Genomic DNA, 27,581 nt, shown 5'->3' with positions numbered 1-27,581 from the left:
AATTGTATTCAATACACTGAGGATATTCAGTGTATTCATAACTTCATATGAAAATCAGTGGGATTCCAGAAAATTCCCGTTTCTTTTGTCGCTGATACTGAATATAGAGAAACTGTATGGAGAACTAAATAAAATATGGACAAACTAAAAAATTATGAAAAAGTTAGGATCTACAGAATGTAGGGATTTCACAGCAATGTTATGTCAGTACTGCCACACTTTATACAGTATTTTTCATCTTTAGAGTACATATTTTACTATATCACTATTTAGATCCCCAAATATAACAGCATGTTTTACTAATTGCTGCATGAAGAGTTTTAACTTCCACAAGTCCTGAATGTTCTAAACTTTAATTACACACAATTAATACGAAATAGAGTTGTATTTCATCATTGACACCTTTATGAGGGTTGCAAGCATCCCACTTATGGCTCTATTCTCCACCTTTCAGGGCTGCAGGCACCATTTCCATCTCCTTGCACTCACTGTTAAAGGTACAACTGGACACATCAGCAGTTCCTCTGCTCATCACAGACAGGGCAGCCATGATCTCACTTTGTACTTCAGACAACTTGTTGAACCACTCTTTTTAGATGATCTACAACTTCTCTTTTGAGAGTCTGGGGTTTTCTGTGGTTTGGGTTTTTTTTTTTGGTTTTTTTTTTTGTTTTGTTTTGGTTTTGGTTTTTTTGGTTTTTTTGTTTGTTTGTTTGGGGGTTTTTTTATCTGAAATGCTGCAAAACTCTTTTAAGATGAACCCCCCTTTCGCAATGAAATGTGTCTGAAATTCTAACCTTCTCAAAACTGAAACACTTCTCTAATTCATTTACAAAGATGAGTTCAAAAAGAAGGCAAGAAGGTGTGCCATAGTCTCAAGGAAACCAGAGTCAGCCCAGCATTGCCTACAAATTCCTAGCTAGGCATGGATAATGAAATGGCCATCTCCACATGAGGTCTTTCCCCAAAACTTATTTCAAACATCGTTTCCCAGCGCACAGGTCAGTTAAGCTGTGGCAACAGGATATTTACTTCCCAGTAAAGACAAATACCTAAGGAGTGATCCAAATGCAAAGGAATAAAGTGCACTACTCAAACTAAATGTATTAAAAATAAAGTATACGACATGTTGAAAGAATTATTTCAGTCTCTTAATTTCAATTGAGGCTGAACAACAATAACTTTACATTTTCCTGCAGTCTTATTCTGTCAGCCAAAAATGTAGCTAAAAGCTTATGAAGTAAGGAGATTCAATTAAAACAAGCACCTTTCTCCAGTTCAGATCAAAGGTGACATATATCTTTTAATGTGCTCTTTTGAATGGTGAGAAAGAGAATAGCACTTTATGTTAAAAACCATTTTTTATCATTCTGCTTTCCATCTCTGCTTCATTTTACACAAGAATCTTTTCTCTTTACAATTCAGTGCAACATGTGTAAACATGGATTATACCACATCAGAAACCAAGTTAGCTATCTCAAGAGAATTTGTATCTCTGCTGTGTGTAAGTAAGCAGATTAATTCCTAGATCAGGCATTACCTAATGCATTTTCAATTCAATTTCTTCTTTTCTTTCTGCACACAAGATCAGGGAAGTGGGATTATTTTATTAATTTAACTAATATTTTGCATGTTTTTCTCTGTTATCTTTCTTTCCTCTAAAATTTTGTGTTAGCTCTTAGTGAGTGATTTAATATGAGCAAGGATGTGTAAAGACAAGAGACTGTAGCCCTCAACACCTTACAGAGAAATAAATGACATGGGAGTGACAAACTTTTCCTCCCAATGCACTACTGGGAATAAGGAATTCTCACATTTTTCAAACCCTGATCTACAGCAGCACAACCTGCCTGGGGTAAGCTCAGTTATTGTAAGAAATTTGGGAGGAGATTATTTATTCATTAACATTTATGCTGCTTTTATGGAAAAGGTCAGAAGTAAATAATGAGCCAGTCTGGTTTTATTACAGCAGTGCCTGCTAGCACTGTTTGAGGTAAGGGTCTGTCAACACATCACAAAAGCATGGGATTTGCAATGTAAGATCAGTCCACTGGTCCATCGAGCCTGCTAGCATGCCTCTGGTAGTACCCAAGTCTGATGCTTAAGCAGAAGATGGCACAGTAAGCCCTTAATATACCTGACTAATTGTGTGCAATGCTAAACTCAGGCAGGGGCAGAAACAAGAGTTTCCTGCTTGCTCTCTGCTGGGCTCACTTAATGCCCGAAGACAGAAACCGATTATGTCCCCGTAAGCAGCAAAGTAACAGGCAGTGATAAAAGGATTCTTTTCAAGTCAGCCCTACAACTGGCCTAAGGAATGGGTGTGCTATCCTGAACAGGGAAACTCATCATATATTTCTAATTTACACTAAATTATCATTCAGTCTTTTTTAAAAAAAAAATCCTTAAAATCACTTCTAAATGCTACTTCCAAGAAATTAACTCTAAATTACCTGTTTGGGGTGGAGCTGGAAATAAAGGAAGGGCAAGTCCTTGAACACTACAAAAAGATCTTGAAGATCAGTATGAATAAGGACAGAGAAATTAGAGAAAGGAGAAGGAAACACAGCTGAAAGAGTGAACAAGGAGAGATTGGAAAGTGAGGAGAAAGGCTAAGGGGCAAGTACCAGAAATATAAATAAAAGATAATTATCAGAATATGTGGGACAGGAAAGTAAAGAGCCAAGGGAATCCATGTGGCTGCAAATGATGCTGAAGGGAGAGACCTGTTTGGGTAAGAACAGAGTAACATGACAGAGGAAATCAAAGCCACTGACAGAACTTCACCTTTCCACAATGCTCCAGACTCTCTACTCTTTAAAACCCTCAAGTTCTGCATTCCAGGTGATCTTACAGAAATATCCAAAAGTTCAGAATAGAACAAAATGTCAAATAGGGGTGTATGCATGAAGACATGGAACAGCAAAAACTGTCAAATACATTGCTAAATAACCACCCAAATAGACCAACAGGAAAAAAAAAAAAAACCAAACATGAGAGCACTATCAATGGCTGAAGCTGATGAAGATGTCAGGGCATTTGGAGATTTTTTTGACCAGAGCTAAGGACTGCAAGAACTTTTATAGCTTTTGAGATACATTTGGTATTTCTCTTGCAGAATAATTTCCTTCATCCAAACCTGAACTCTTCTTTGTCAGTATCTGCACGAATGCAGCAATAATCTGTAGTGCATGCTTTACACATCTATAAGGTGATCCTGTACGTATTCTCAAACTCCCCCTGACACAGAGCAACCCCACCCAAACCCACCCAAACAATCAAACAGGAACCAGGGATTTTTTTTTTCTAAAATGAGTAATTTTTTTTCTCCCTAGACATTTGTGAAATTAGTTATTTTAGTTGTCACCCCTTTCAGAGAATGATGTTCATATCTAAAGTTAAAATTAATACAAATGACTGAAGAGGCACAGCCTCATTACAAAGGATTTATACACAAACCCTCTTATCAATACCAACCTCCTAGTTCTTAGACTCCTAAAGACAGAAATATGGAGCTACAAATAACATTCATTTCCCAATTACTATGCCAACCAGCTCTTTTATTATAGACTGTATTTGCATTTGACTGACTGGCCTATTGGAAACATAGTGCTGCTACACCATCATCAAGCATTTTCTCTTTTTCAAAGACATAATCCAGACTATGCACACCAGTGCACTATCTATTGGTTTAATCATCCCTTTACATTATAAGAGATCCTACTCTTTGCAAATTTGGATTTTTTTATATACTTTCATGTTCAAATTTTAAGGCATCAGTTACGAAATGATGGGAATTTGTTGCAGAGTAATTGTTTCTTGACTTATGTATCAGCTTACTGATTTTCTTTTATTTTTCATAGGTGGTACATTTGAGAATGCATTCAAAGAAGCATTGTTTTGTATTTGCATTTTCTTTGTAGTTGAGATCTGCATATAATATACATAAGAAGTATAATCTTCTTTTGTATCATTAATTGTCTATGAACAGATGGATTCCTAAATGCCTATTTTTCAGTAACCATTTTCTTATAAAGTATAAAAATTAGTTCAGTTCTCAGGGTGCTAATGTACAACTCTTTGGATGCCTTCTTATCATTCCAGGGAATAATCTCATAACACAGGTGATTGTCTAACCTGTAGGAAACCTGAGACCTCCAGTGTGCTGTCAGGCAGATCTGTTATTTTCTTTGTATCTTGATCTTCCATGAGAAAATGTTTCCCATTCTTTGTCTATAAGTTCTTTCAGTAAGGGATTTCCTCTTGTCCATCTTGATTCAAGCATTGTAATAACAGCAGGATTATCTGTTTTGTGATATTTAATAGGCTAGACTGGATACCAAAAACTTCTTGGGGTAGAAAGTGAAAATAAAAAAAAATAAAGTTATAACAATTAAAATACTAGAATTCAAATAAATAGTCAAAAATACTGTCGTCCGTTATTTATACAGGTATAGTTGACTTTAATCTTCTCTTGTTGCTTCCTAGTCTAGCTGTTTTGGAGTCAGATTTAAAGTGAACTGACTTCACTGTCACACAAGATGAACAGAATGTCTCACACTTGCTGCATGTGGCCAATGCTGGGAACTAAAGAATGGAATAAATGGAATAGTTTGCTATTATGAAAGTAAAATTATGGCTCTTCATCATTCTTTATATAGGGAGAAAGAAGGCATATTGATGGAAAAATCCACCTTGCTTCTTCAGATATATCCAATTTTCTTAATGATATCCTTATTTTATACGTATCTGGGAGTAAGGCAGAAAATGGTAGTGCTCTGCTTTGCATTGTGTCTAAAATTAAACTCATCATGGTTTCAGAACAAGAAAGAAAAGTCATCTCTCCTGCCCCACTGAAACATTTGTGATTCTACACCTAGCACACCCTGGCCAAAAATATGTCACAAAGACTTCTGAAATAAAAACAGGCAAATGAAAAGTGATGCTATTCCATGAATTTGAAAATATTTCAGAATTAAAAAAACCCAAGATATAAATAATACAGAAAATTGCCTAAAAAGTCAACATTTTAAAGAGATCAATGTTTAAAAAAATTCAAAATTCTACCAGTACTCTGTTTTTCAGTAACATTCATGACAAATCGTTGTCACCAGTCTATTGAATGCCATATTGTGGAAATGCACCAGTGGAACAACACCCATTTTTGGATACAAATACTGCAATGATGTATCAGATTACACAAGAAACACATTTGTTATGGACACAGATTAAAATAAAGTTGGATAAATGGGAAAAAACATCTTAAGAAAATTCTGCGCTGTTGAAAATCTTGACATATTTCAAATTTCTTTCAAAGATACATTCTTTCCATTTTTCTCAGGGATGATTTTAAAATTACTCTGCTCCTCCCTCTGCTTGTTGCAACCAAAATGAAAAGCAAAATTAAATATACATCTTTATTATTCATAGTGTAAAAGTATGCACTATTCAATGGAAACAAGACATGTCTCACTTTTTATGGGCAAAAGACCACTCAAATATTCTTATACACATCTTGTAGGGGAAATTTTTCATCTATAGAAATCCACATTGATGACTTTTTAATTTCAATTTACAGTGTTTTCATATATGATATTAAAACAGTAAGGAGTGGTATTTAATTGAATCAAAAGGCAATATGATGATAGTGAGTTCAGTTATGCTTTTACTGTTAACACTGGTGCAATGATTTATTCATTTGTCATTCCACTTACTTTCAGGTTCGCACAAACATAAATTAAACTTGCACATACTCATAACTACCAGTTGGCACAAATATGATAGTGGTAAAGACATATACATAAATAATTAGCAGAGATCATGATACTATATATGTTCTATTCCAAATTAAAAACTTTCTAACTTTGTCTAGTGAAAACTATCCTGCCATGTGCACATTCCTCTCTTTCAGAAAACATAATGATAAATTTAGTGACTGGTGTGGCAAATGTGAGGAATTGTAATCAAGTTGAGAACTGCAAAGGAAATCCAAGTCAAACACAAGAAATTGGAGACTTTGGTCAGACACAGTCAGTGAGAAGTGTCATTACTGAAATGGGTATGGTTGGTAAACACTGCCCATGTCTGAGCACATCACTAATATTAGCATCTAAATAACAGGATGGGCATTCAAACAGACCTCAATTTCTGGAAAAATGAGGAAATTACTGATTTTTTTAAAAAAAAAAATTTAAATTCTACTCTAGAATAACTTAACAGATCTATTAATGTATCACTTGGATCCTTTCTCCCCACAGCAGTCTAGTGCTCAGGGAACGTGCCTTGCACTGGAAGCCATGCATGAGGCCCTTTGATGCCAACCCTAGGCACAGAACTAGTGCCACTCACATTTTGCAGTCCTGCCATCAAAACAACAGGTTATTCACTACTCACTTTTCATTTTTTGTCTATTCTGTTGCACTTTTTTATTTACTGGATAATAGAAATTAATGGCTTTAAGGAGAAAAGGGCACTGCAGGTCTCATATATCCCATGCAATATCCTCTGGGCTCTGCTTTGGTTTCTTTGACTAAATCTTGAAAAGTTTTACATTAAGAGTAACCATATTTTTCAGCTAAACAGCATTATGGTGCTTTGTGTTTTCTGATTATTCATCTCCATCAGTAACTATAAACAGCTGGCACTGGTGCCAAATTTGTTACAGGGAGATTAATGTTGGCAGCACAAGAGCTTCTGAGCTTTTAAAAATAAATTTGGCACCAAACTCCAAAAGGGTTCATCATCACTGATCTAGACTACATCCTTCTTCATCAGAAAATAAGTATAAAAATTTCTATCTAAATAAATACTGCCACTTTATTTGTATTTTCTTCCACTAGTTTAATGCATATAGGAAGAATTCTCTGAAGTCATCTGCAAACTCACAGCATTTTTCTTTCCCTATCTCTAAAAAGCTCACGTCTGCTGCTTTAGTGTGACATAACTGCTACTATACTAATCTTAATCACTGCCATTTTGGCTTTTGGCTTCCACACTCACTTATTGCCATTGCATTCATGTCTGGTTTAAAACCAGGACCTAAGCTAGCTGAGGCTAGCAGCTGTCTTTTTAATATCAGGTCCAGAGCCTAGCAAAAAAGCAGGATTAGTTCCTGACTCGAACCTCAACAGGCTGCAGCACTACAGATGTTAAATATCATAATAATGATTGTATCTTCCTCACACAGTGATTATTAGCAAAGCTGCACAGCTTTCAAAGAGCCCTTGTTTTTACTTTTCACCAGCAGCTGAAGCAAGGAACAGATTTCCATTACAAGATGAAGCTGTACAATCTCATCCAACAAATGATCTCACTATGACCCTCACACTAACTTTGCTATTAAGCAAAAACAGGCACATTTTCAAATATTGATTTCAACTAATGTCTGATCCTAACAGGCATGATCTTATCGGGGCCCCACTATAATAGAAGGAGTGTCAGAGTTAAACAGAATAGGTTTAGATAAGATCACAATCTTCCTCACCATGATGTGATGCTATCACAGAGTGAGTATAGTATTTGCAGTAATTATCATTAATAGATATTGGCAACAGGAAGAGTGGTCACTGCTAAGATCTAAACAAATTTGTGCATGATTAAATAAAACAAGTTTTATCTGAACAGTGGGTCAGGGCATGTTATGTTCCCCAAGAGACTTCATTAGTTGCCTTCATTTTTTTCTTTGAAATGATAGATATTGAATTAAGAGAGAAATATTGAGGAACAACATTGCTACCTTAGTTTGTTCTGTATCTTCTGTTTTGTGGCAAACTGCCACTTCAGTCTTCCTGCTGCTTTCCTGATGTCTACTTAGACCAGACATCCCATGCCATGTTGTGTTGACAGACCCTGGTGCCAGGGTTTGGCTCAAGAGCCACGGCCACAGCTGATTTCACAGCACCCTCCCTTCTCAGCAGAGACCAGAGCAGCAAGGAACTGTCTGACAGGAGGTGTTGGAAGCAAAGGCTCATCCTTCCAGGCTTTGAGCCCTACAGCTGTTTCCTTACTTGAACTATTCCTCACAGGAATTGGGGCAGCCCCACAGTGGGCTAGCCTAGAGGACTTGCTTCTAATGTAAGTGTGGGCTGTGGCAAAAGTCACAAGAGAAAAGACTGACAGACATCTACATCTGGCCTAGTTTGATTTTTGCTTCACCATTTGTTCTGATTGTGGTAGGGTTTCTGCATTCTCAGAAAGAAGGTGGTACTGTAAAAGGGAGGACCTGCTTTGATGTGGCAAATTCTATGTGAAACTCTGAAGTCTTTCTCCCCTGAAGCTGTTAGCATATAAGGTCAAAACAGCACAGAATGAAAATAATAATTTATAGCCCTGGAAAAAGTTTTATCAACCTAGAAAAACTGAAAACACCAATACAAAAAAAAGCTGATAGTTATGTTTGTACTTATTGTAATGAAACAGCAGAAGCATAGCTAAACTTTCACAGACCCAAGCCATATAAAAATAGTACTTGAGAAAAGGGTGCAAATCTAAAATCCCTTTAACTATTATCAAAATTTTATCAAAATTTTATCATCATTATCAAAAATTAGCCATGTTACAATGTGTAGAATTAAAAGGGAGTAATCAGAATTCCAAGAAGCAATGTTCTCTATGTCTATTGCGACAACAATATTGAATTCTAATACACTACTTTTCACCCTTACAGAAATTAGCTAATTAAGTCCATTTAAAAAACATTTCTGAATTAATAGTGTACTTGCCAAGATTACAAAAATATGGGTCTTCTATACAGAAACCTACAGGCAGCTTTTCTACTTATCTTCATGTATTTGTCTTCTCAAATGTGTTATTAACTCCAGAGCACTGAAATCTTTTTGATAATCACTGAAGATGAATGTATCAGGACAATCAGCAGCATATGGAACACAGAATGCTGCCAGATGTTAACACACTAAAATAAAGCAGAACCATCCAAGTATTCTGTATCTTGTCTAAAAATAATATACTCATTGACCTTAACCCTATCAAACCAGTCCCATCTTCAAGGTCATATAAATAAGAAATATTTATCTTCTATGGAGAGGCTGTACTTGCAGCATTCAGTGTCGGAAAATGCTAAGCATACCTAACCCTACTGCTTTGAATGGAAGTTTGGGGTGCTCAGCACCTCCTGCCAGTCCTCAGTGCTAGGAAAAATCAAGTCCTAAGTGTACTAGGACTTGATTTGGCCTAGGCACCTAGTTCAAAAAAACCAGCTGGATTAAAAAATACAGACATACAACTGCAACCTCTAACACATACTTAATTTGGAAGAGATTTGCCCATGCTCTATGTTGCCTTGACAGAATAATTTCAACCACCTTTGTTATCCCTATACAGATTTCAAGTGAGAATACCAAGGCAGCGTGCTACTGTAGGTCTCATGAGGTTGAATACCAGGCTGCAGTGGGTCATGGCAGCAAATTCCACCCTGTGAAACTCTTTACTTCCCTACACCTGCAATTATCCCAGAGGAGACTCTGCAAGTGCAAGACACTGTGCTCCAACAGCACAGCAAAGGAGCACAGAAAACAATGGGAATGTCATGACTGCATTTCTGAAGAGTTCAGGAGACCTCTCAGTTATGGCAGTAATAGTGAACAAACAGATAGTCAAGTATCTTTGGTATGACTGACAAGAAAATACTTATTAGAGGTCAGAAAGGCCATTTAGTCCCAAGTATGCTCCTAGCCAGAGCAAGCTAATAGGTGCTACTACAAAGCCACTTAAACCCTGCAACAACCCCTAACAACCAGACTTGGGACAGGGAATGCAAGGAATGTTAAGGAGTCACAACCACACCAAGTGGTCTCACATTTGTGAGGTCAAGTTTCAAAACACGTATATTATTCGTATTTTCCACAGCTGAATGTGGTGGCGTGGGGGAAAGTGGTTTCAAAGTAATCAATGTATATGCAGTCTTTCACTGCACACAGGCATCACTTCTGTATGCATTTAAGAGATTTACTAGCACAGAAGCACAAAATGAACTCTGAGGATGCTGGTGATGCCAAGAATCTCCTTGCAAATGTTTCCATATTGAACCCATGGTATAGTCTCTGTTTTTCAGCCTGTCTAATAGGGGCTCTGGTACCTGATAGAGAATGACTGACTATAAAAATAAAGATTCAGCTTACTCCCTGAGGTATGCTGTACTGCCAGATCAAAGTGCACACACTTGGCATCCTGGAAATGCAATACTACTGCTCTTACTCTGCAAATGCATGGCACAAAACTGGGGACAATGATCGTTAGAATCCTGGGACAATGATCCTTATATTTCTATTAAAAAAAGTACGGAAAACTTAGAAACAACGTCCTCAGTAGAACTGGAAGTAATGTTTTAAAAAAGCTACAATGATTTTATATTGGCTATAATTCTAACTTTAGTTAGCAAGAAAGTGGAGTGGGAAGGGAGAATATTCAGAAGAAAAAAACATGCAGGCAATCGACAAGGGACATGCCAAAGAAATATAGCAGCTTACTTCCTTATCTCACAGCTAGCCCTTGTTATATTTCAATTAGATTTTGAAACCAGTATCCTATACTGGTATGACCAACTGTCTAGCTTCCTGTAATGTCCCATCTGCCATCTTCTACAAAAAAACAGTGCCTCATTCTGCTCCTTTTAAAGCCAATCTTGAAAGATTTTAGCTACCTGCAGGCATTTCTGGGCAGCCAAACAAGTGAAGTTGGCTGCAGACATTTCTCAGCATCAGGCTGCCAAAAGCCACAGGGTCATCTGCTCCTCTCCTTCCCCCACGCCACAGCTCAGCTGCGCCTACACCACTCCTGTGGTCTTGGTCCAGCCTGTTCTGAAACTCACCAGCCACAGATTTACTGCAACCTCCTGAATCTCCTCCTGCTCTTCACTCTCATTAACATTAGGAAGCTCTTTCTCCTAGCTAACCTAAATCTCCCTTGCCCATACCTTGCTGAGTCTGGAAGCTTCACCCAATGCAATCCTTCATGTCGTGCATGGTTTGTGATCCAGGTGGATCCAAGAAGGAAGGAAAATCCTCCACCACAGATGCATGCAGGATTAAGATGGTATTTTGACTTGGAGGAGGTGAATTGACAACAGTGAGAAGGGAAACAGAACTAAGGTAAAATACTGGATCCCAAAAGATAAGAATATGATCTCGAATTTAACAAATGTTTATAAACAGTGAAATCCAATATTTAATGTAGTAAATGCAACTGCATCCAACAGGAAGACACAGTGTAGAAGCAAAGCAGTAAGACTAAGAGGTACCATAAGGTCCACTGCAGAATTAAAAATCTGCAATAGCAGAGCCAGGCCTGCTTCAACACAAGCAGAAAAGAAGGAACTAAGATATTTTGGATCTACTATTGTTTTCTGATTTATTGCTCTCTTTCCTTTATGCTAATTTGCCCCAGTTTTCTTCCAAAAGTGAGGACAACAGCTTGCAGGAGAGAGAGAGAGAGGGAAGAATCCTTCCTCACCTCCCCAGCTTTGAGGCACACCTCCCTCAGCTCCCCTAAACTTGTCTTTAATGTCCTCACACATCGCAGGAGTTCCACTTTCTTGTTTAAAAAAAGTGGCCACCCATCCCCCAGATCAGAGACTGTCATGTGGAAAAGAAAGCTTCAAAGAAAAAGAAATATTTTGGGAAATGTGAGATGCTTTTAAATAAATACATAAATAACAATTATAATTACTAACATATATAAAGCTTTTATTAAAAATAGTATCTTCTATGTATTTCAGAAATCAAATGTCAAAACCAAGATATAATGTGACAGAAAGAATTCTGTGACAGTAAGAATTTTAAATTATAAGACATATTCTCAGAGTGAGAATAATCTACATAAACTGTGATGATATCTCGTATGTTATGTAGTTTTCCTAAATGCATCAGTAGTGTTCAGAGTGATATTCTTCCCTTACAGCACAAAAAGAACAGTATTTTGTCTATGCAAAACTCAATTATTTTCTAAATATGTTAAAAGAGCTCAAACCTATATTTAATGATTCAAAAGTTGTGAAGCAATTTTGCAAACACATTAAAATACATTAAGAAAAAGAAAGGGGGTAAAAGTTTATAAATTAATTTTAAGTTATTTAAGATGGGACATGATTATTACAGAAGCACAGAATCATTTAGGTTGGAAAGGTCCTCTGAGATCACCAAGTCAAATCTAGTCCTTTCCCTGATCACCACCTTGTCACCAGACCATGGCACTAAGTGCCATATCCAGTCATTCCTTGAACACCTCGAGGTATGGTGAAACCCACGCCTCCCTGGGCAGCCTGTTCCAATGCTTAACAATCCTTTCTGTGAAGAAATTCCTCCAATGCCCACACTGAACCTCCCCTGGCACATCTTGAGGAGGTTTCCTCTTGTCCTGACACTGGTTACCTGGGAGAAGAGACCGACCCCCTCCTTGCTACAACCAACAAAAAATATAAATATGAAGCCACATAAACCCCAACGAGGCTACGCATATAATTTCCCATGTATGGAGTATCAGGACACACAGGTAAACCTATAAATAAGTAACACCACCAGGCAGAGTAGTGGCTGTGCAGGCCTTGCTGCAGGTCTGGGGCTGCTAGGGAAGGTAAGGACAGCAAGCGACGGCGCCTCCCGTGCTCTTTGCTCTGGAGCCCCTGTGGCTGGAGCTGGCTGTCTTTTGATCTTCCTTGGAGTCTGAGGAGCCACCAAAGGATTAGACTGATGAACTTGTTCTCCAGGCTTGATAAATGAGGCTCAGGACATTAATAAGCTTCACTCGGCACTGAATTTCTCAAGCCAAGCTCTGAATTTCTTTGGGCATACTTTGGTAGATTTGTTGCCTCTGGAAAAGGACTCATGTTGCTACTGGACATGGGATACTTCAACATCATTAGAAAAGGAGCTAGAGCCAAATGGTGAGGAAAATTCAGCAAAATTAAGGTATTTAAAATAAAACAGATTTTTAAGACCTAGTAACAGTCAATACCTCCTTCTGACTAGAATATGCTATTTTCCTATTTCACAATCACTTACATTGTGTGGGTATATATATAAGCACGAATATATAGTTACTATTTTTAAAGTGTTTATTTTTAAATATCCATTTATATCCATTATATATTTATGTATTCACACATACTGTACTAACAATACTTACTAGAAATATTGAGAGCGTTTTTCCTATTCAAAACATTCAAACCCACACTTTCACACAACACAGCTAATTTGGCTGGCAATGAAACAACCAGAAGTAACTTTAATATCCATCCTTCTTAAAAATTTATAGGCTACTTCTCTCAAACATATTCAGATGGAAAGAGAACTGATCTTTGGAATTTTGGTCATTCCATCAATGTATGAAAGTGATCAGCGAGCAGCCACTATCTTAACTGAATCCACAGGTCCATTCTTTTAAGTAATTTATTTATTGAATGAAGATAGCCAAGAATTTAAAATATTGTTATTGTTACTATGATATGGTACCTTGGTCTGCACTTTTTATTAACAACAAATTTCAACACCACCAAAATGTGAAATTTCACACCAGGATTTTCTCTACAGTACACTTTTATTCCAAATAACTGCCTACTATGGCATCCACAAGTCTTATGGAAAGCATTTGTTGATGTTTTCATAATCTTATGCATTTGTATGTCCAGACAGCACATCTTGACAACATACTGGCTGCAACAAAGTGCTACCACAGTTCCACAGGCAACAGCATCTCAGTGCTTTTTTCACTACCAGTGTACCCTAAGGCTAACTATCCTTAGGCAGGCACAGCTTTATGTGTAGTAGGCAAAAAAAAAACATACCCAAGAGCTTCCAGGACATTTTAGTTTTAAATGGTCAAAGACAGAGCAAAAGCCTCCTAGTATTTCAGTTCTGTGCCCATTGTAACTACTGAATTCTTGTCTTACCAATGCAAAGATCTTCATAGACACAAACACTTTCATAGCCTTATGTGTCACCAAAATGATGGAGCTTGAATTTTCCATGCTTGTTCTATGAATGTGAAACTACATGTCAACATTTTAGAAACTGAATTTTATTTCAGAATAAAAAAAGATAGTGTTAACATCTAGTGAGAAGAAAATTACTTCCAAAACTGCTGAATATTTAAATCTGGCATTTTATATCTGCCTAGTCTATAATATGTATGTGTCATAAATAAGAAGTATTATTATAGAAAGCATGAATTGAAAAATTTCCTCAGAGGACAACATTTAATACTGAATTTCTTGTCTTAAACACATGTATAGAACTTGTGCCTGCCAGGTATTGTAGTGCAGTGAGCTACGTGAATGACCTTAAATGGAGATAAATAAATTATTTTTCTTACATGAAGTTTTTACATAAGACTACATTCCATTCTAAAAGTTGTGCTATAAATTTAGCAAAATCAACAATAGCAAAATAAGAATCTGAGTCTTAAAGCCTGTGGTACAGAGAAGATTAAACTAGGTAGAAGACTTTTAAGATTCTACACAGAATCTTAGAAGCACAAAAATATGTTACTACTGAAGTTTATTGCAGTGGTTCTCTAATTAAGCAGCTTTTCTTCTCTCTCTTTTTCCCACATCCTAAAATGCAAGAGCCTGGCACTTGGAGATAGCATCTCCCTCTACTGCTGTCTGGGAGGCTCTGGACCAAATTTTCTTGCCTTTTTTTCTGTCCCAGGCTCCTGACTTTGCCTCATCTCTTCTGCAGAACCATCCCCTTGCTCTGCTTTCAGCAGCTGCCTGGCAATGTGTCCCAGGGTACATTCCCACTCTCAGAAGGACCCCCTACTGAAATGAAGCTTGCCAAAATAGGACAGACAGTTTATTGAGTTTTCTCCCAGGGAACTGAGTTAGTTTAATGGCAATGATTGGTAAAGTCTACTGCTTAATTACAATAGTATTAGGGTAAATTCTGCTTAATGGAGATGCTCACAGCAAGAACCAAATAAATGAATTATTGTTAAAAACCTTTCAAAATGACCAGTGATAGTTTTAAAGAAATGTTAAAGTTCTGCTGTTTTGTTAAACAGGTGTCAAAATGAACCATGGGTACATGTAGTCTCAAAAAAGGCCTATAGCTAAGGAAACATGGTTAAAAAATAAGACCAATTTTGTGTAAAAGTCCACTGTTGATATTCTGGAAATAATCAAATAATAAATGAAAAAAAAAAAAAGCAGAAATAATTTTTTTTTTTTTTTAAAAGGATCTAAAGTACAATTGTGCATGAAAGTTTAAAAAATGGTTCTTTTGTCATTGCATTCTGCTAAACTACATGTCTATATTAATGGGAGAACACTCGGTAAAAGTTGAAGTAATGTGAGGGGATGTGTTCTCAAAGATCATTGTGGATGGCCATGTGGACATCTTGGCATATCTCAATATTTTTTAAAATATTTCAGTTTGTAGGAAGGCCTCAAGTTCTGCCAGAGGAGGTTTACACCAGATATGAGGAAACGCTTCTTCACTTTGGCAGGCATTGGAACAGGCTGCCCAGAGAAGTGGTGGCATCACCATCCCCAAGGTGTTCAAGAGACATTTGAATGTGTCACATGGGGACACGATTCAGTGGTGAACACAGTGCTGCTGGATGAACAGTTGGACTTGATGATCTTAGAGGTGTTTTCCAGCTTTAAGGGCTCTATGACTCTAAGCATCCAATCCCAACACATGCACAGCACATCAGCACGTAGTTGTTGGGTGACATCATGTGCTATCCTAAGTGCTGCAACAATAACATCTGCTCATGCTTGGGATGGAAGGAAGTTCCATCTAGTTCAAGACATGAAAGAGACTGACACTAACAGTAGTAAAAATGAGAAAGAAATGTTTTTGTAGTCACTTGAAATATTTAAAGGAATAAAAGTAATATAACAAAGATGAGAATCAAGGTTCATTACTCAGTACACTATTTTTGGTAACTTAATATAAAAATGTGTCTGTGCTATTAAGAGCCAAATTCTCCAATTGCAATAAAATATCTAAAGATAAACTCTATCTTATCCCTCTCCATGTTTGAATATGAGAAAAAGAAACTAAGGACTGGCTACAGCCTGACTATGGACAGACTACAGCCCCTCTGTAGCCATGCAGCACCTCCAACACAAGTCCCCAGAAAACCCTCGTGCTGCAGTTCTGAAGATTGAAAGTCACTGTCTACTACAGACATGAGGTTTCTGACCCAAAGTGATCAGCCACAGATTAGTGAGTGAATAACTTTACTGCATTTTGAACCTTGGCTCCTCAGCCCTCACACACTACCCAGTGCAACGGCTCCATGAGCGTATCTTCCAGAGATGTCTCTTTGGTGTTGAACCTCCCAGATCCCATTTAAGGGCCCCTGCTGTGTCCTACTGCTTGCCTGGCCCAACCCTGCACATTCTCCTGTGGATTCTCTTCACATCCACATTGAATCCTCTTTTCCTTATCAGGCTCATACAGGCCTGCCCCGCATGCTCTTCCCTGCAACAAGGAAACGAGAATGGCGAGCTGAATACAGCTGATCAGTGTTTTGCTTTGCAAAACCCTGCCATGGGCACAGATTAACACCAAAAACTAGATGGCACCAGCCAAGGGAAAAGGCCTCTTGGAATGCCTCCACACTACTGCTGGAGCGACCACTGTTCAACATCTGTCGTGGGCTATGTGGTTCAGGGCTGCTTTTGTTTCCATGGGCCTCATTCCCACCAAGCTGTCCCTTCAAACAGGGAAAATATTTACAGCTGAAAGAAGCAAGTGAACAGCATTTTCTTAACTAGGTTGCCAGTGCCTTGAATTTAGATCTGCTTGCACCCAGCAACTGCTCTTTCAGTGGTCTGCATGTCCAGTCTAGAGAGGTCTTCTGCTCTTTTCACCTGCATGGTCATATTAGACTTGGCATTTGTGCAAACCCACTTTCCTGTTAGACAGGAATCAAACTAGGAGTATGATGCATCAAAATATATTTCTATCTATTAGTGGGTATCCATGAACTACTGAATTTTCTGTGATGCAGCAAGACACAGATTTGGAGCCTTCACAGTCAAATTGTATTGTCTTCCATTCTACAGCTGAGTTCTCACCGGCTGTAGACAGCCAGTAGTATTGTTCAAACTCTTCATGGGTCTGTTTGTCTAAACAGGGAGATTATATTAAATCTCAAGCAGAATTTGGAAATATGTAGACATTCATTTTCTAGGCTTGAAAAGATATTCCTAGGCATTTAACTTTCCAGGGACTACCCAATTATTACCGAACAGCGGATAGAAAGTGAAAGTAGTGGGAGGAAATGGAAGGCAGTAAACTCCATGCCCAGTTGTGCTGACAGATACAAATTATGCATGCAGCTGAGAGCAGAGGAATTTTGGTAGTTTGGCAAAATTACAGGAATAGATAAATGTATCTAAATAGGAGATCTATTGCTTTAAATATAATAGAAGTATCTATATAGGTATCTACAAATATTTAAGAATGATATAGGAAGTTCTTAAGGTCAAACAGAAATATAACTTAAATGTGCAGGCAAGTTTTAAGATCCAAGACTGACTTGCTAAAAACAACATTTTAAGATTTTCTGCTGGCTGCATGTAGACAGTTTCATCAACAGTAACTGTAATAATAGCATTCCTCATTTCATAATGCAATTGTATGTAATTAATGACTATTTGCTAAACTCCTAGATGAGAAAAATTAAGAACTTCATTAGTCATTGAGCTCTTTCAAGTCTACCTTTAGTTTGAGTATTCTTCAGTCCTGATGTGGATCTTGCTCTACCATATTTCCCAACAGTGCTGCAACACCATTGGTGATATCAACACCTGGTATTCCTATTGCAATTGTGAACAGCATTAAACTAATTTTTGTTCAAGGTACCCAGTCTTCCACTACTCTGAGAGTATGTATACTGCTAACATATTTCAAGACAGAAACTTGAAAGATCTAAAATGTAATTGACATCTGGCACGGTGACTCAATTAAATACCGTGCTGAATTAATTAACGTGCTCCATCTCATGAGCCAACAGCAGCAAGACCATATTCAGCAAGGCAGCACTGATGGAAACAAGAAGATATCACATGTACAGGCTGCATTCAGTGCAGAGTGCCAGGGGAATAAGTAAGCTCTGACTGTTACAGCATGAATGAATCCTGTGAGGCACTGTCACACTGCAATCACTAAACAGTACAGTCAGGTAAGATACTTGTAGTAAGACACAAACTGATTTCCCAATAAAGGTAGTAGCTGCAAAAGTTATGATATTTACTCACATGGGGATCCCTGAATTTTTCTTTCCTTTCCTCTCTATACAAAAAAAGCCACATTAAAACTCTTCTCGAAAAAATTTGGTGTTTATAGCAGTATAATGTTTGAGGTTGTCATTCAGAAAAGAAATAAACTTGTTTTCAGGTCCTCATGTGAAAGTTTGATTGAATTCTAGGGATGTGAGGCTCTACCCAAATGAGTTTCCCAAAACAGATATAAGTAACCTAAGTAAGGAATCCCAGCTCTCCTAATGAGCAACAGATAACATGTACAATAGTGAGATAAGTAATCAAATGGGTCAAAAAATCACGAAAAAACCCAGAATAATTTCAGGACAAAAAAAAAGATAAAAGAAAACCATGTAGAAACTGATGTTTCTGATGTAGGAGTTTTGTTGCTTTAACAGCAAATTAAAGTTGCATCAAAAGGTTTGCATTTCTTCACACAGCATTTTAAAGTAACAAATGTAGGATTACCAGAAACATCTGATATTTGGGAAAAAGAAAAAAATACTTAGAATCAGAGAATAATTCAGGTTGGAAGAGATCTCTGGAGGTCATCCAATCCAAAGTCCTGTTCAAGGCGGGGCAAACTTCAAAGTCAGATGCAACTTCCAAGTTAAATCAGATTGATCAAGATGATACCCAGTTCAGTTTTGACTTTCAGGGAATGGAGTTGCTCAGGGGACAAAACAATATTTCTGGGAACTAAAATTCTGTTTACAGGAACTTTTTTCAGATTTCCACATGTGTCTATATTTGTAGGCAAAATGAAATTAAAATCTTTCAAGTATTAGTAAAAATAGACTTTATGATTTTTAATTTGACAATAAAAAAAGTATATTTCCAGTTTAGTGAGAAAAAAGTCCTGAAGGTTTTCATCACACATCTCTGTGAACTATACTGAGAAAGCTGTTCTGTCCCATTACAACAAAAAAAAAAAAAAAAATATTAAAGGCAGTTCTGCACACTGCTCAATTACCAGTTCATTAAAACCTAACTATCTCGGCTAAATGCTTTTGATATAGCAAAAATTGTATTTGTCCAAATTTAAAAAGCAATAACAGATCTTAAAACATTCCTGTGCTATTAAGGGAGAATATGATTGTATGATTGGCTGCTGACATGTTGACATGTTGTAAATGCATTCTAAGAATATCTGATAAAGATAAATTTTGTAGAGAAGGGACAATCAATACCACCTCCCCTACTTAAACATTATCTTCATGTTGTATATGCCTGATGAAGTGGTACAAGTGGACAAAACCAAAGTAGCATTTCTCTACAGTATGGATTCTGGAGACACTTTGAGCTACAACAGGACTAAGGTTTCTGATATATGAAAGGTGATGAAATCAGTTATACTGGGATTCAGAAAAATATTTAAATTACAGGTCGTTGTCACATATGACCTTTTAGGAAAAACAATTTGAGAGTGATGACAAGCCAATAATAAAATAGATGAAGAAATAAAAATTAAATGGATGGAGAAAATGAGAAAAATTCAAATTTTTCAGTTTCTCCTTTCTAACAAATAAGGTTATTTGTTAATAAGGTGCTTTGACTCTGCAGTACTTCTGAAAATCTGTTCTTTATTCAGGTGCCTGAATGGGAAATTTGATCTGGATTGGGAATACTGAACTCTTGGAAACTTAGACAAAGTTCCATGCCTCTTTCTGCAACATTTCTTAGCACCATTTGATGAATAAATTACATTAAGAGAGTCAAAATAGTAAGATTTTAAATGTCTACTATGCATTATATCTATACTATACTATTCTATGTACTCAGAATAACACTTCACTCAAATTTTAATATGCATATTTACAGAAAGTAGCATGCATCCTGTCCAGTAACTCTTAGAAAGAGAACTCCATTATATAGGTATAGATTCTCCAGGGAGGAGTTGAAGAAAATCCATTTCCCCCTTTTTCTCCCTTGTCCACACAACCCCTCTCTCACACTGTCCCAGATGATGCACCTGCAACTCAGCACTCCTCACTCTCTTCAGGTCCTGCAAGGGCAGGATGACACCCAGTGCTGGGGAACACTGGGAATCTCAGTTTCTACATTCGCAGCACAGAAGTGCGTACCCAAAATGTCTGTAATCCCTTCCTGTGAAAATGTCCCACATGTCTTTATGCTGAATACGTGCAATGCAAGGTCTGCAACAGCAAACAGTGATCCAGCTGCAGATAACAGTTCTTCAGAAGTATCCCACAGGGCAATGCATGTTCCAAGACTGTTTAAACCTTTCTGGAGATATTAGTCGTTTCCTTCCTGATATTTTCAGAAAATTAATCTGAACTATACACAAATAATATTGAAGCTCAGACTTAAAACCAACACAAACAAAGATGAAATGAAGACCTAGAAATGACATGATTTTCAGTGCACTGAAGTGAGATCATTACTTTAAAGTAAAATAGTATACATACTTTGTGCAATCAGAATAAAAAATGAGGCTATTTGAGAATATATTATATGACAGATGTCTTTTGACGCTTTTCAAAAAAACCGTGAATTTGATGGAAGATTTTGCTATGTTCAATTACATTAAGGCAAATTTAATTAATTTTATGTTAAAATAATGTAGTTATTTATTTTCTATACATTTCTTTAATATAAATTAAGCATTCAGCAATTAATACTATGAAAAATTTAAAAAGCCACGAAAAAAATCAGATATTAGTACTGGAACACAGCACCTTGGTTCAGCAAACAAGGAAGTGACATTTCCCTTCAGCAAAAGAACAAGTTAAACACTATTAACCTGTGCTCCAAATAACTTCACGTGGATGGTTGCCATAGATGAACAAATTGGAGAAGAGCCAAATACCACTGTCCGTTAAAGCTAACAATGCCTGTTTTCAGATGCTCCGTCTGAGGAGCAATTCAGGCTGTTCCCTGAAGAATGACACACAGTATAACAAAGAGAAGTGTCCTGGAGCATTACATACCAAGGTGTTATTATTCAGATCCATCTTCCCAGTGAAAGGCCCCCATGTTGTTCCGACCGGAAGCTGCTGCCGGCTCTGAATCTTGCGCTCCCCGTCTTTCTGGACCACCTCCAACTCTCCTGCAAACAAAGAAAACAAGCAGTGTTGAGAGTACTTTCACTCATGCCTTGACAACAACCACCTCTCCCTTTGTGTGGGTTTTACAAGCACAATGTTCTGAGGACCAATATAATGAGAATTAATTATGCTTGTCTGAAAAACAACTGATCTTGTCATCCTGCAAAAGAAAAACAAACCTTTTTCCCTTATAATTATATTCAAATTTTGTTCAGAAAGTCCCATTCCTTTTTGCATCTTTTCACACACATTAGAGTTTGAAAGCAATTTTATTCAGAATAGCATTCCATGAGAGTTCTTAAGAAGTGCTGAGGAAGGGGGAAATGACAGCTGAAAAGAGAGGAGTCCAACACTAGCCACACCTGGTGCATTACCCTCCTTGATGCATTTTGCTGCACAAGATCACATTTTGAAGCATGCAGCAATTAAAAATTTCAGATAAACAGCATATACCCATAAAAAATTCACTACACCTCCAAGATACTACTAAAAGCATTTACTGCAATTACAAAAAGGATTTTGAACTTTTGAGATTTTACAAGCAGTAACATTTCAGAATTAAACAAAAAATAATTTTAATTGTTAGCTTAATGTTGTAAGACAAAATAAGTAAAAGCAATGGGAAAGCTGTATGATGATTTTTTGAATTGCCTAATTATTTTTAGTACATGATATATTTTTATTTTGAATAAATTTTCTTTTTGAATGCAAAGACATCAAAATTAACCACTTAAAAGAGAAATTTTTGCTTTAGCTCACCTTAACTTTTCTGGATTTTTCAGTAAAGAGAAAGAATAATACAATTCATCATTCTCATAGAGCGAAAAATAAAATTCAGTCACCACCTTTCCCACCCCATATTTTTTCATTTTATTTCAAGATTAAAAAACTAGTCTGGACAACTCTTCTTTGAAACCAGTCTCTTCACTAAGACTACTTTTTATGAACAAATGTTTCATTTAAAAATACAGCAACAGTTATATTTATATACACAATTTCTAGCATTATTTTCTAAATAAATTCTGGTTTCAGACTTTCATAGGGATACAATGGAACAAAGACAGGCTGATCTGTACTGCTCTTGTTAAATGTTTGACTGCTTTTTTCCATGCTCTTGCACTTCCAAGCTTTGCCCTTCCTGAAGGTAGACAAAAAATCTGTTGATCTCAGGAGCAGCAGAGCTCACCTCAACTTTGCTAAAGCCATGATTTTGTCACGATTTGTTTTCCATGGCTGCTAAAGCCCCTTGCTCCCTTTCCATACCAAACAGATGCAAGTGATTCCTGTCTTTTGCATCAGCACATCTCAACAACTCCACCCCAAACAAGGATGGTGCCTTTCCACAAACAGAGCAAAGTTCAACTGTGCAAGGAGTCAATTCGTCCCAGATTTAGAACGGGTGGTTGTTGTGAAATGAACCTTGGGCTGAAGGAAGTGAGTAACTCCTCCTGGCTCACAGGCAGCCTCCACAGACTTCCCCCAGCGAAACATTCCCCTGGATGCCTGGATTTACATTGCAGTCAGGCTGCAAAGCTTTTATTTGTCCACAGGGGTTAATCTTGACCATCTTCCAAAGAGAAGAGTTGGCTCCAGCTTCCATTTTCAAGCACAGAAATCTAAATTTCACCTCTGAGTGTTGCAGATTACAAAACTACTCTACGTAAAATCGTGCATCAGATCCTTCCTGCAAACTGGAACAAATCTAGGAAATAGAGCTGTATTGGTTTACAAAAGCTTCTCTGTATGTGGGTGAGTCCTCATCATGACAGTGCTATGACATTTTAAGAGACAGTATGTGAGCAGGAAAGCTTATGGATTAATTATATCTAATTTACACATGTGACATGCATGTGTCCAAACTGAAAAAAACCCCAAACAACCATAAAAGTGTTTTTTCCTTCTCACAGTCACATTGCTACAAATTGTATTAGCTTTAAAAATCTCTTTATATGTTAATTATGTAAGAGAGAAATTGCAAAGTAACATGTTTATCACTTAGCCATACTGCAGCATTTTCTCTCTACATAGAGATGAAAACTGCAGCATTTGCTTGCTTTTCCACACTAAAAAACAGCCATGTCTATGGACATGTCACATTTAACTGATACCAGAGGAATCATGAGAATCTTTGAAAACCCTTTTAAAAAATAATTCAGCCTCCCTTTCTGCCACTGACATTTTTCATTTGAAAAGGGTTCAGACACAGTCAAACAGTGACTCCTTATCTGTACCTGTGGATTTACAAGCAGGCCTGTCTTTTAATGGATTAAGAACGACAAACTTGGGGCAGATCAACCACTGATATCCAAAAAGCTACCAAAGTTTTAAGGTACACATCATTACACATTATATTTTAAATAAAATTAATAACATGAATCTTATACCTGATAAGTAGTTCCGATTTGAGGCAAGCATAAGAACAAGCATTTTTTTTCCCAGATATATTTTTTCCCTTCTGTTGACAATTAAATAAGGTACTATGGAGTATCTCTGCTATTCTCTTTTGTCACAGTTCAAAGCTGTAGTTCAGGCAATATTCACTATATATGAATACTTTGAAATGTACTGCCTATGGGGTAACATCATGCTGAATTGTACTGAAACTGCTGTGTTTCCCCACCCACTTAGAACACCGTGAAAGAGGAGTAGATTGCAGACAGGGTAACAAAATGTTTTCCTGCAAAGCCTTTCTGTTTCTCTTTATTGCAGTTCTCCAAAAAAGATACATTTCTCTCTTGTCACCATGACCAGCAGCCATTTTAATGCTATGGGTGAGTGTCAGAGTAGGAAGGACAATCTGCTTGCATTTTTAGGGAAAACGAGACAATCTGGTTATGTTTATACAAGGTGTAGCACATTACAATTTAGTCCTTGGCAAAGATTTTTTTTTTTTCAACCGAATATCTTTGGGTTTTTAGAGAAAAAAAATTAACACTGCCTGCAACTTCTCTGCATTTATTTACAACATTTTCCCCTCTAAAATTTCCTATTTGGTGAATGGTACCACAACTGCAGCACACAGGGGGTCAGTCTCTCACTTGATGTAACTGCAGCTGTCCCCTGCTCACTGCTGACTTCCCACAGGGATGCTGGTTTAAATGCCATACCTGTGGCCGTATGTAATGTGTGACTTCAAGGGTGTTTGCTGGAAAATGAGAACCTCACCCTGTGACTCTTAATTAAAAGGCTTTGAAAAATGTGTCAGCAAGACAAGATTTTCCCCTTCAGCCCCAGAGGAAGTTCAGATGTAAATCTGAAGTGCTCTCTACAGCTACCATCCCCTGCACAACTGCTCAGAATCTTCACAGATTACATCAGGAGAAGGAAGAGGATCTGAGACTTCATTGCTGTATCACCACTCACAGTAAGAAGTGCAAAGGCTCAGCTGGTACTGACTCCTCACATATACTGGTCCTTGGAAATTGCAACATGTGGGGAGGAAAAGAAAAGAAAAGAAAAGAAAAGAAAAGAAAAGAAAAGAAAAGAAAAGAAAAGAAAAGGATGAAAAGCTGCTGCAGCCTTCTTTAATCCATGTTCAAACCCAAAGGAAGCAGAAAATTCTGTGCCAAAAACTGTTAGGCACCTCAAGTAATCTGCAATCGCAACAGACCATCTCAGTACTGAGTACAAGTTCCTTCACAACAGCAAATTATAACAGAACTCCTTCCTACTTCCTTCCCTGGAATAAAATATGTGATATACTCATAATTTCCAAGCAAAGTAGAGAAGCAGTTTTACTCTCTTCATCCCAGACTTGTCAGCTCCCCAATCGAAAAGGACAGCAAGAAGTATGATAGAAGCAGCACTAAGAAATACAAGTACATAGGAAGTGATGCTCTGCTTTTAGTTTTTGTGAGTAAGGTAAAAAAAATTACTTAAGAGACATTTCATTTAGCGGTATTTACTTGCCCTTTCCTTGCTATGGAGCAAGTGGGTTTTTTGATTTTTTTTTCCCCAGCTTGTTCTTCAGGAACACATTTATTTCCAGCTTGCTGAGTAAGTTTATACAAAATATTTGAGACACATAGTATGGGCTAATCAATTTTGGTAAAAGATAATGCTGTTAGTGCTGTGGGCTGTTTCTCTTATCTTGTTGATGTAGCATACTTTTAAAGTCTGTGATTACTCAAAGACTTATGATAGCTGCACTGTAAAAGAAGCCTCAAGTCATGACTCACTAGTACAGCTATAAAACATCCCATGGCTTTTAAGATATTAGGCCACCTTGGTGGCTAGGAAACCAGAATGAAAGGACTCAATTTAGGACTCTTTTCATACATGCATATATTGTTTCAGGCATGCCACACAGGGCTTTCATTAAACAGAAGGTAGAGAGGTCAGTTTAGCTTTGTATTCTTTTACAGCACAATCAGGATCATTTAAAAAAAATCTCTCCACAAAACATAGAGTACACAAGAATCCAACAGGAGCTTTTGGCCCTAACAGGATTTGACCACAGTCTGACTACCAGAAAAATTCAACTACATATAGTATTTCTGAAACAAAATAATACTGGCTTTCATCCATCTACTTACATCTGGAGTAAGAAACAAAGGAGTATATATCTGAAGGTGAATGATGAAGAGCTTTTGTGGAACAAAAGGAGAACTACATTCAGAAATAACTGTATCCAGATTCATATGCATTTAAGACTTCTAAGCAAGTCACTGATAGCTTTGGGCATTAGGTTTTGGGTTTTTTTCTTAATTTAAAATAGCTTTCTAAGTGGAGTCGGTTCAAAACAATGAGTAAGCTCTTCCTCTGCTACAATTAGAGACTGGTTATTTGACATCATGGGGCTCTACCAATTTCCACAAGCAAATGGCTCCTTCTTTGCATATTTCCAGTCCACAGCCACCTGGCTCTCTAATGAGTATTTCTGCATGGCAGAAAAATTGTGCGTGTTGTAGTTTCAAGCAAGGACTCCTCTGAAGTCAGAGTGAGCTAGTTAAAAACACCCTCAGTTCTTAAGTGCTGCCCAACCCAGGAGCCAGCATTTGCCTGCCATCCTATATGCACAGGAAGAATCTGCAATTAATATTTGGCTGGTGATTGCTTCCATTATAACAAACTAATATGCGTAGGTCTGCACATAGCAATTCACTGATAGTGGAGAACTATCCCATTTCCACTTCTGTGATTCTTAATAAGGTAGCTCCAATATTCAGTGTTCACACACTTGTTTGGCAGACATAAACTGCATTATTGAGATACTTTCTGTAAATTCTCCTCCCTCAATTTTCAAGTCTCTGAGACACAACACACACTAAACTACAGTTTTGAACATAAACTTGAAATACGACATTCTCTATTCAAGTACTCCAGTCAAACCCTGATAAATCAGGCTGGCCATGCAGTGATCTTATCCCTTCTGACTCTTTAATAAATCGAACCTTGTAAGTTCACGCTGTTGGAAGTTGTCACTAAATGAAATTGTGACCTTATCCGATGCGTGAACTTATCCTGCTGACAACTACATTTATTGTACGGATAAGCATAAGGGAAAAAAAGAGGCTTTCGATAATTGTGATCTTACCCATATGCAACTCTAACAGATGGGATCTTTTTGATGTTCCATTTAATGATTTGTCTATGATGAGCCTCTACTCAGAGAAAAAAGAAATGTTCTTCATAGGTAAGTGGTAAGGGAACTGGTAAACTGTATGCAAAGTGCACAAAGAGGAGTGGCTGACAGCAGAGAGTCAAAAGCTATTAGCTTAACACAAAGAGCTTTGAATTAGTTGGTAATTGCACTGGAAAAGACAACGTAATGGAAATGGTAAAACAGTAACTTTCCCTTTCCACAGGACTCATTCAATAGTCCAAAATCCAGAAACAAATAACTGTGACTCTGAGGCAGTAACCCAAAATATGCTGTGCTATGGCACTTTATGATGAATGAATTAATGAATGAGTGAATGAATGAATGAACAAAGCCTCTTCCAGCACTGATGAGATGCTTGCCTCTGTTATTGTGGAAGAATATTAGGTAACAGACAATTCATAGAATCATATAATAGGTTTTTGAACATGGTTGGAAAGGACCCTTTAAGGTAATCTAGTCCTACCTTCCTCCACCAAGAAGGGTCATCTTCAATTAGATCAGGTCATTCAGAGCCCTGTTTAACCTGACCTTGAATGTTTCTAGGGATGGGACATCTACCACCTCTGGGCAACCTGTTCCAGCATCTCACCACCTTCAATTTAAAAATCCCTGAAAATGGCAAATCACCTCATATTACTGTGTCTGTCAGGGATTTAATACATCATGTTTCCTAATTCTC

General features: G+C 37.3%; 1 protein-coding gene across 2 annotated transcripts in view; it reads right to left on the bottom strand.

Moving 5' to 3' along the window:
- The window catches only part of ZFPM2 (zinc finger protein, FOG family member 2), a 309,239-nt gene that overhangs the window by 139,251 nt on the left and 142,407 nt on the right, over positions 1–27,581 (bottom strand). For both annotated transcript variants that reach the window (XM_041470882.1, XM_041470883.1), the window contains one exon: positions 21,181–21,299. In XM_041470882.1, coding sequence (XP_041326816.1) covers positions 21,181–21,299 — 119 coding nt within the window. The remainder of the gene's footprint in view (positions 1–21,180; positions 21,300–27,581) is intronic.

Source organism: Pyrgilauda ruficollis, unplaced genomic scaffold, assembly GCF_017590135.1.
Source record: "Pyrgilauda ruficollis isolate IOZ18807 unplaced genomic scaffold, ASM1759013v1 scaffold25, whole genome shotgun sequence".
NCBI classification, from domain to species: domain Eukaryota; kingdom Metazoa; phylum Chordata; class Aves; order Passeriformes; family Passeridae; genus Pyrgilauda; species Pyrgilauda ruficollis.
The sequence above is the reverse complement of the archived record's forward strand: the minus strand, read 5'-3'. Positions and strand labels throughout refer to the sequence as shown.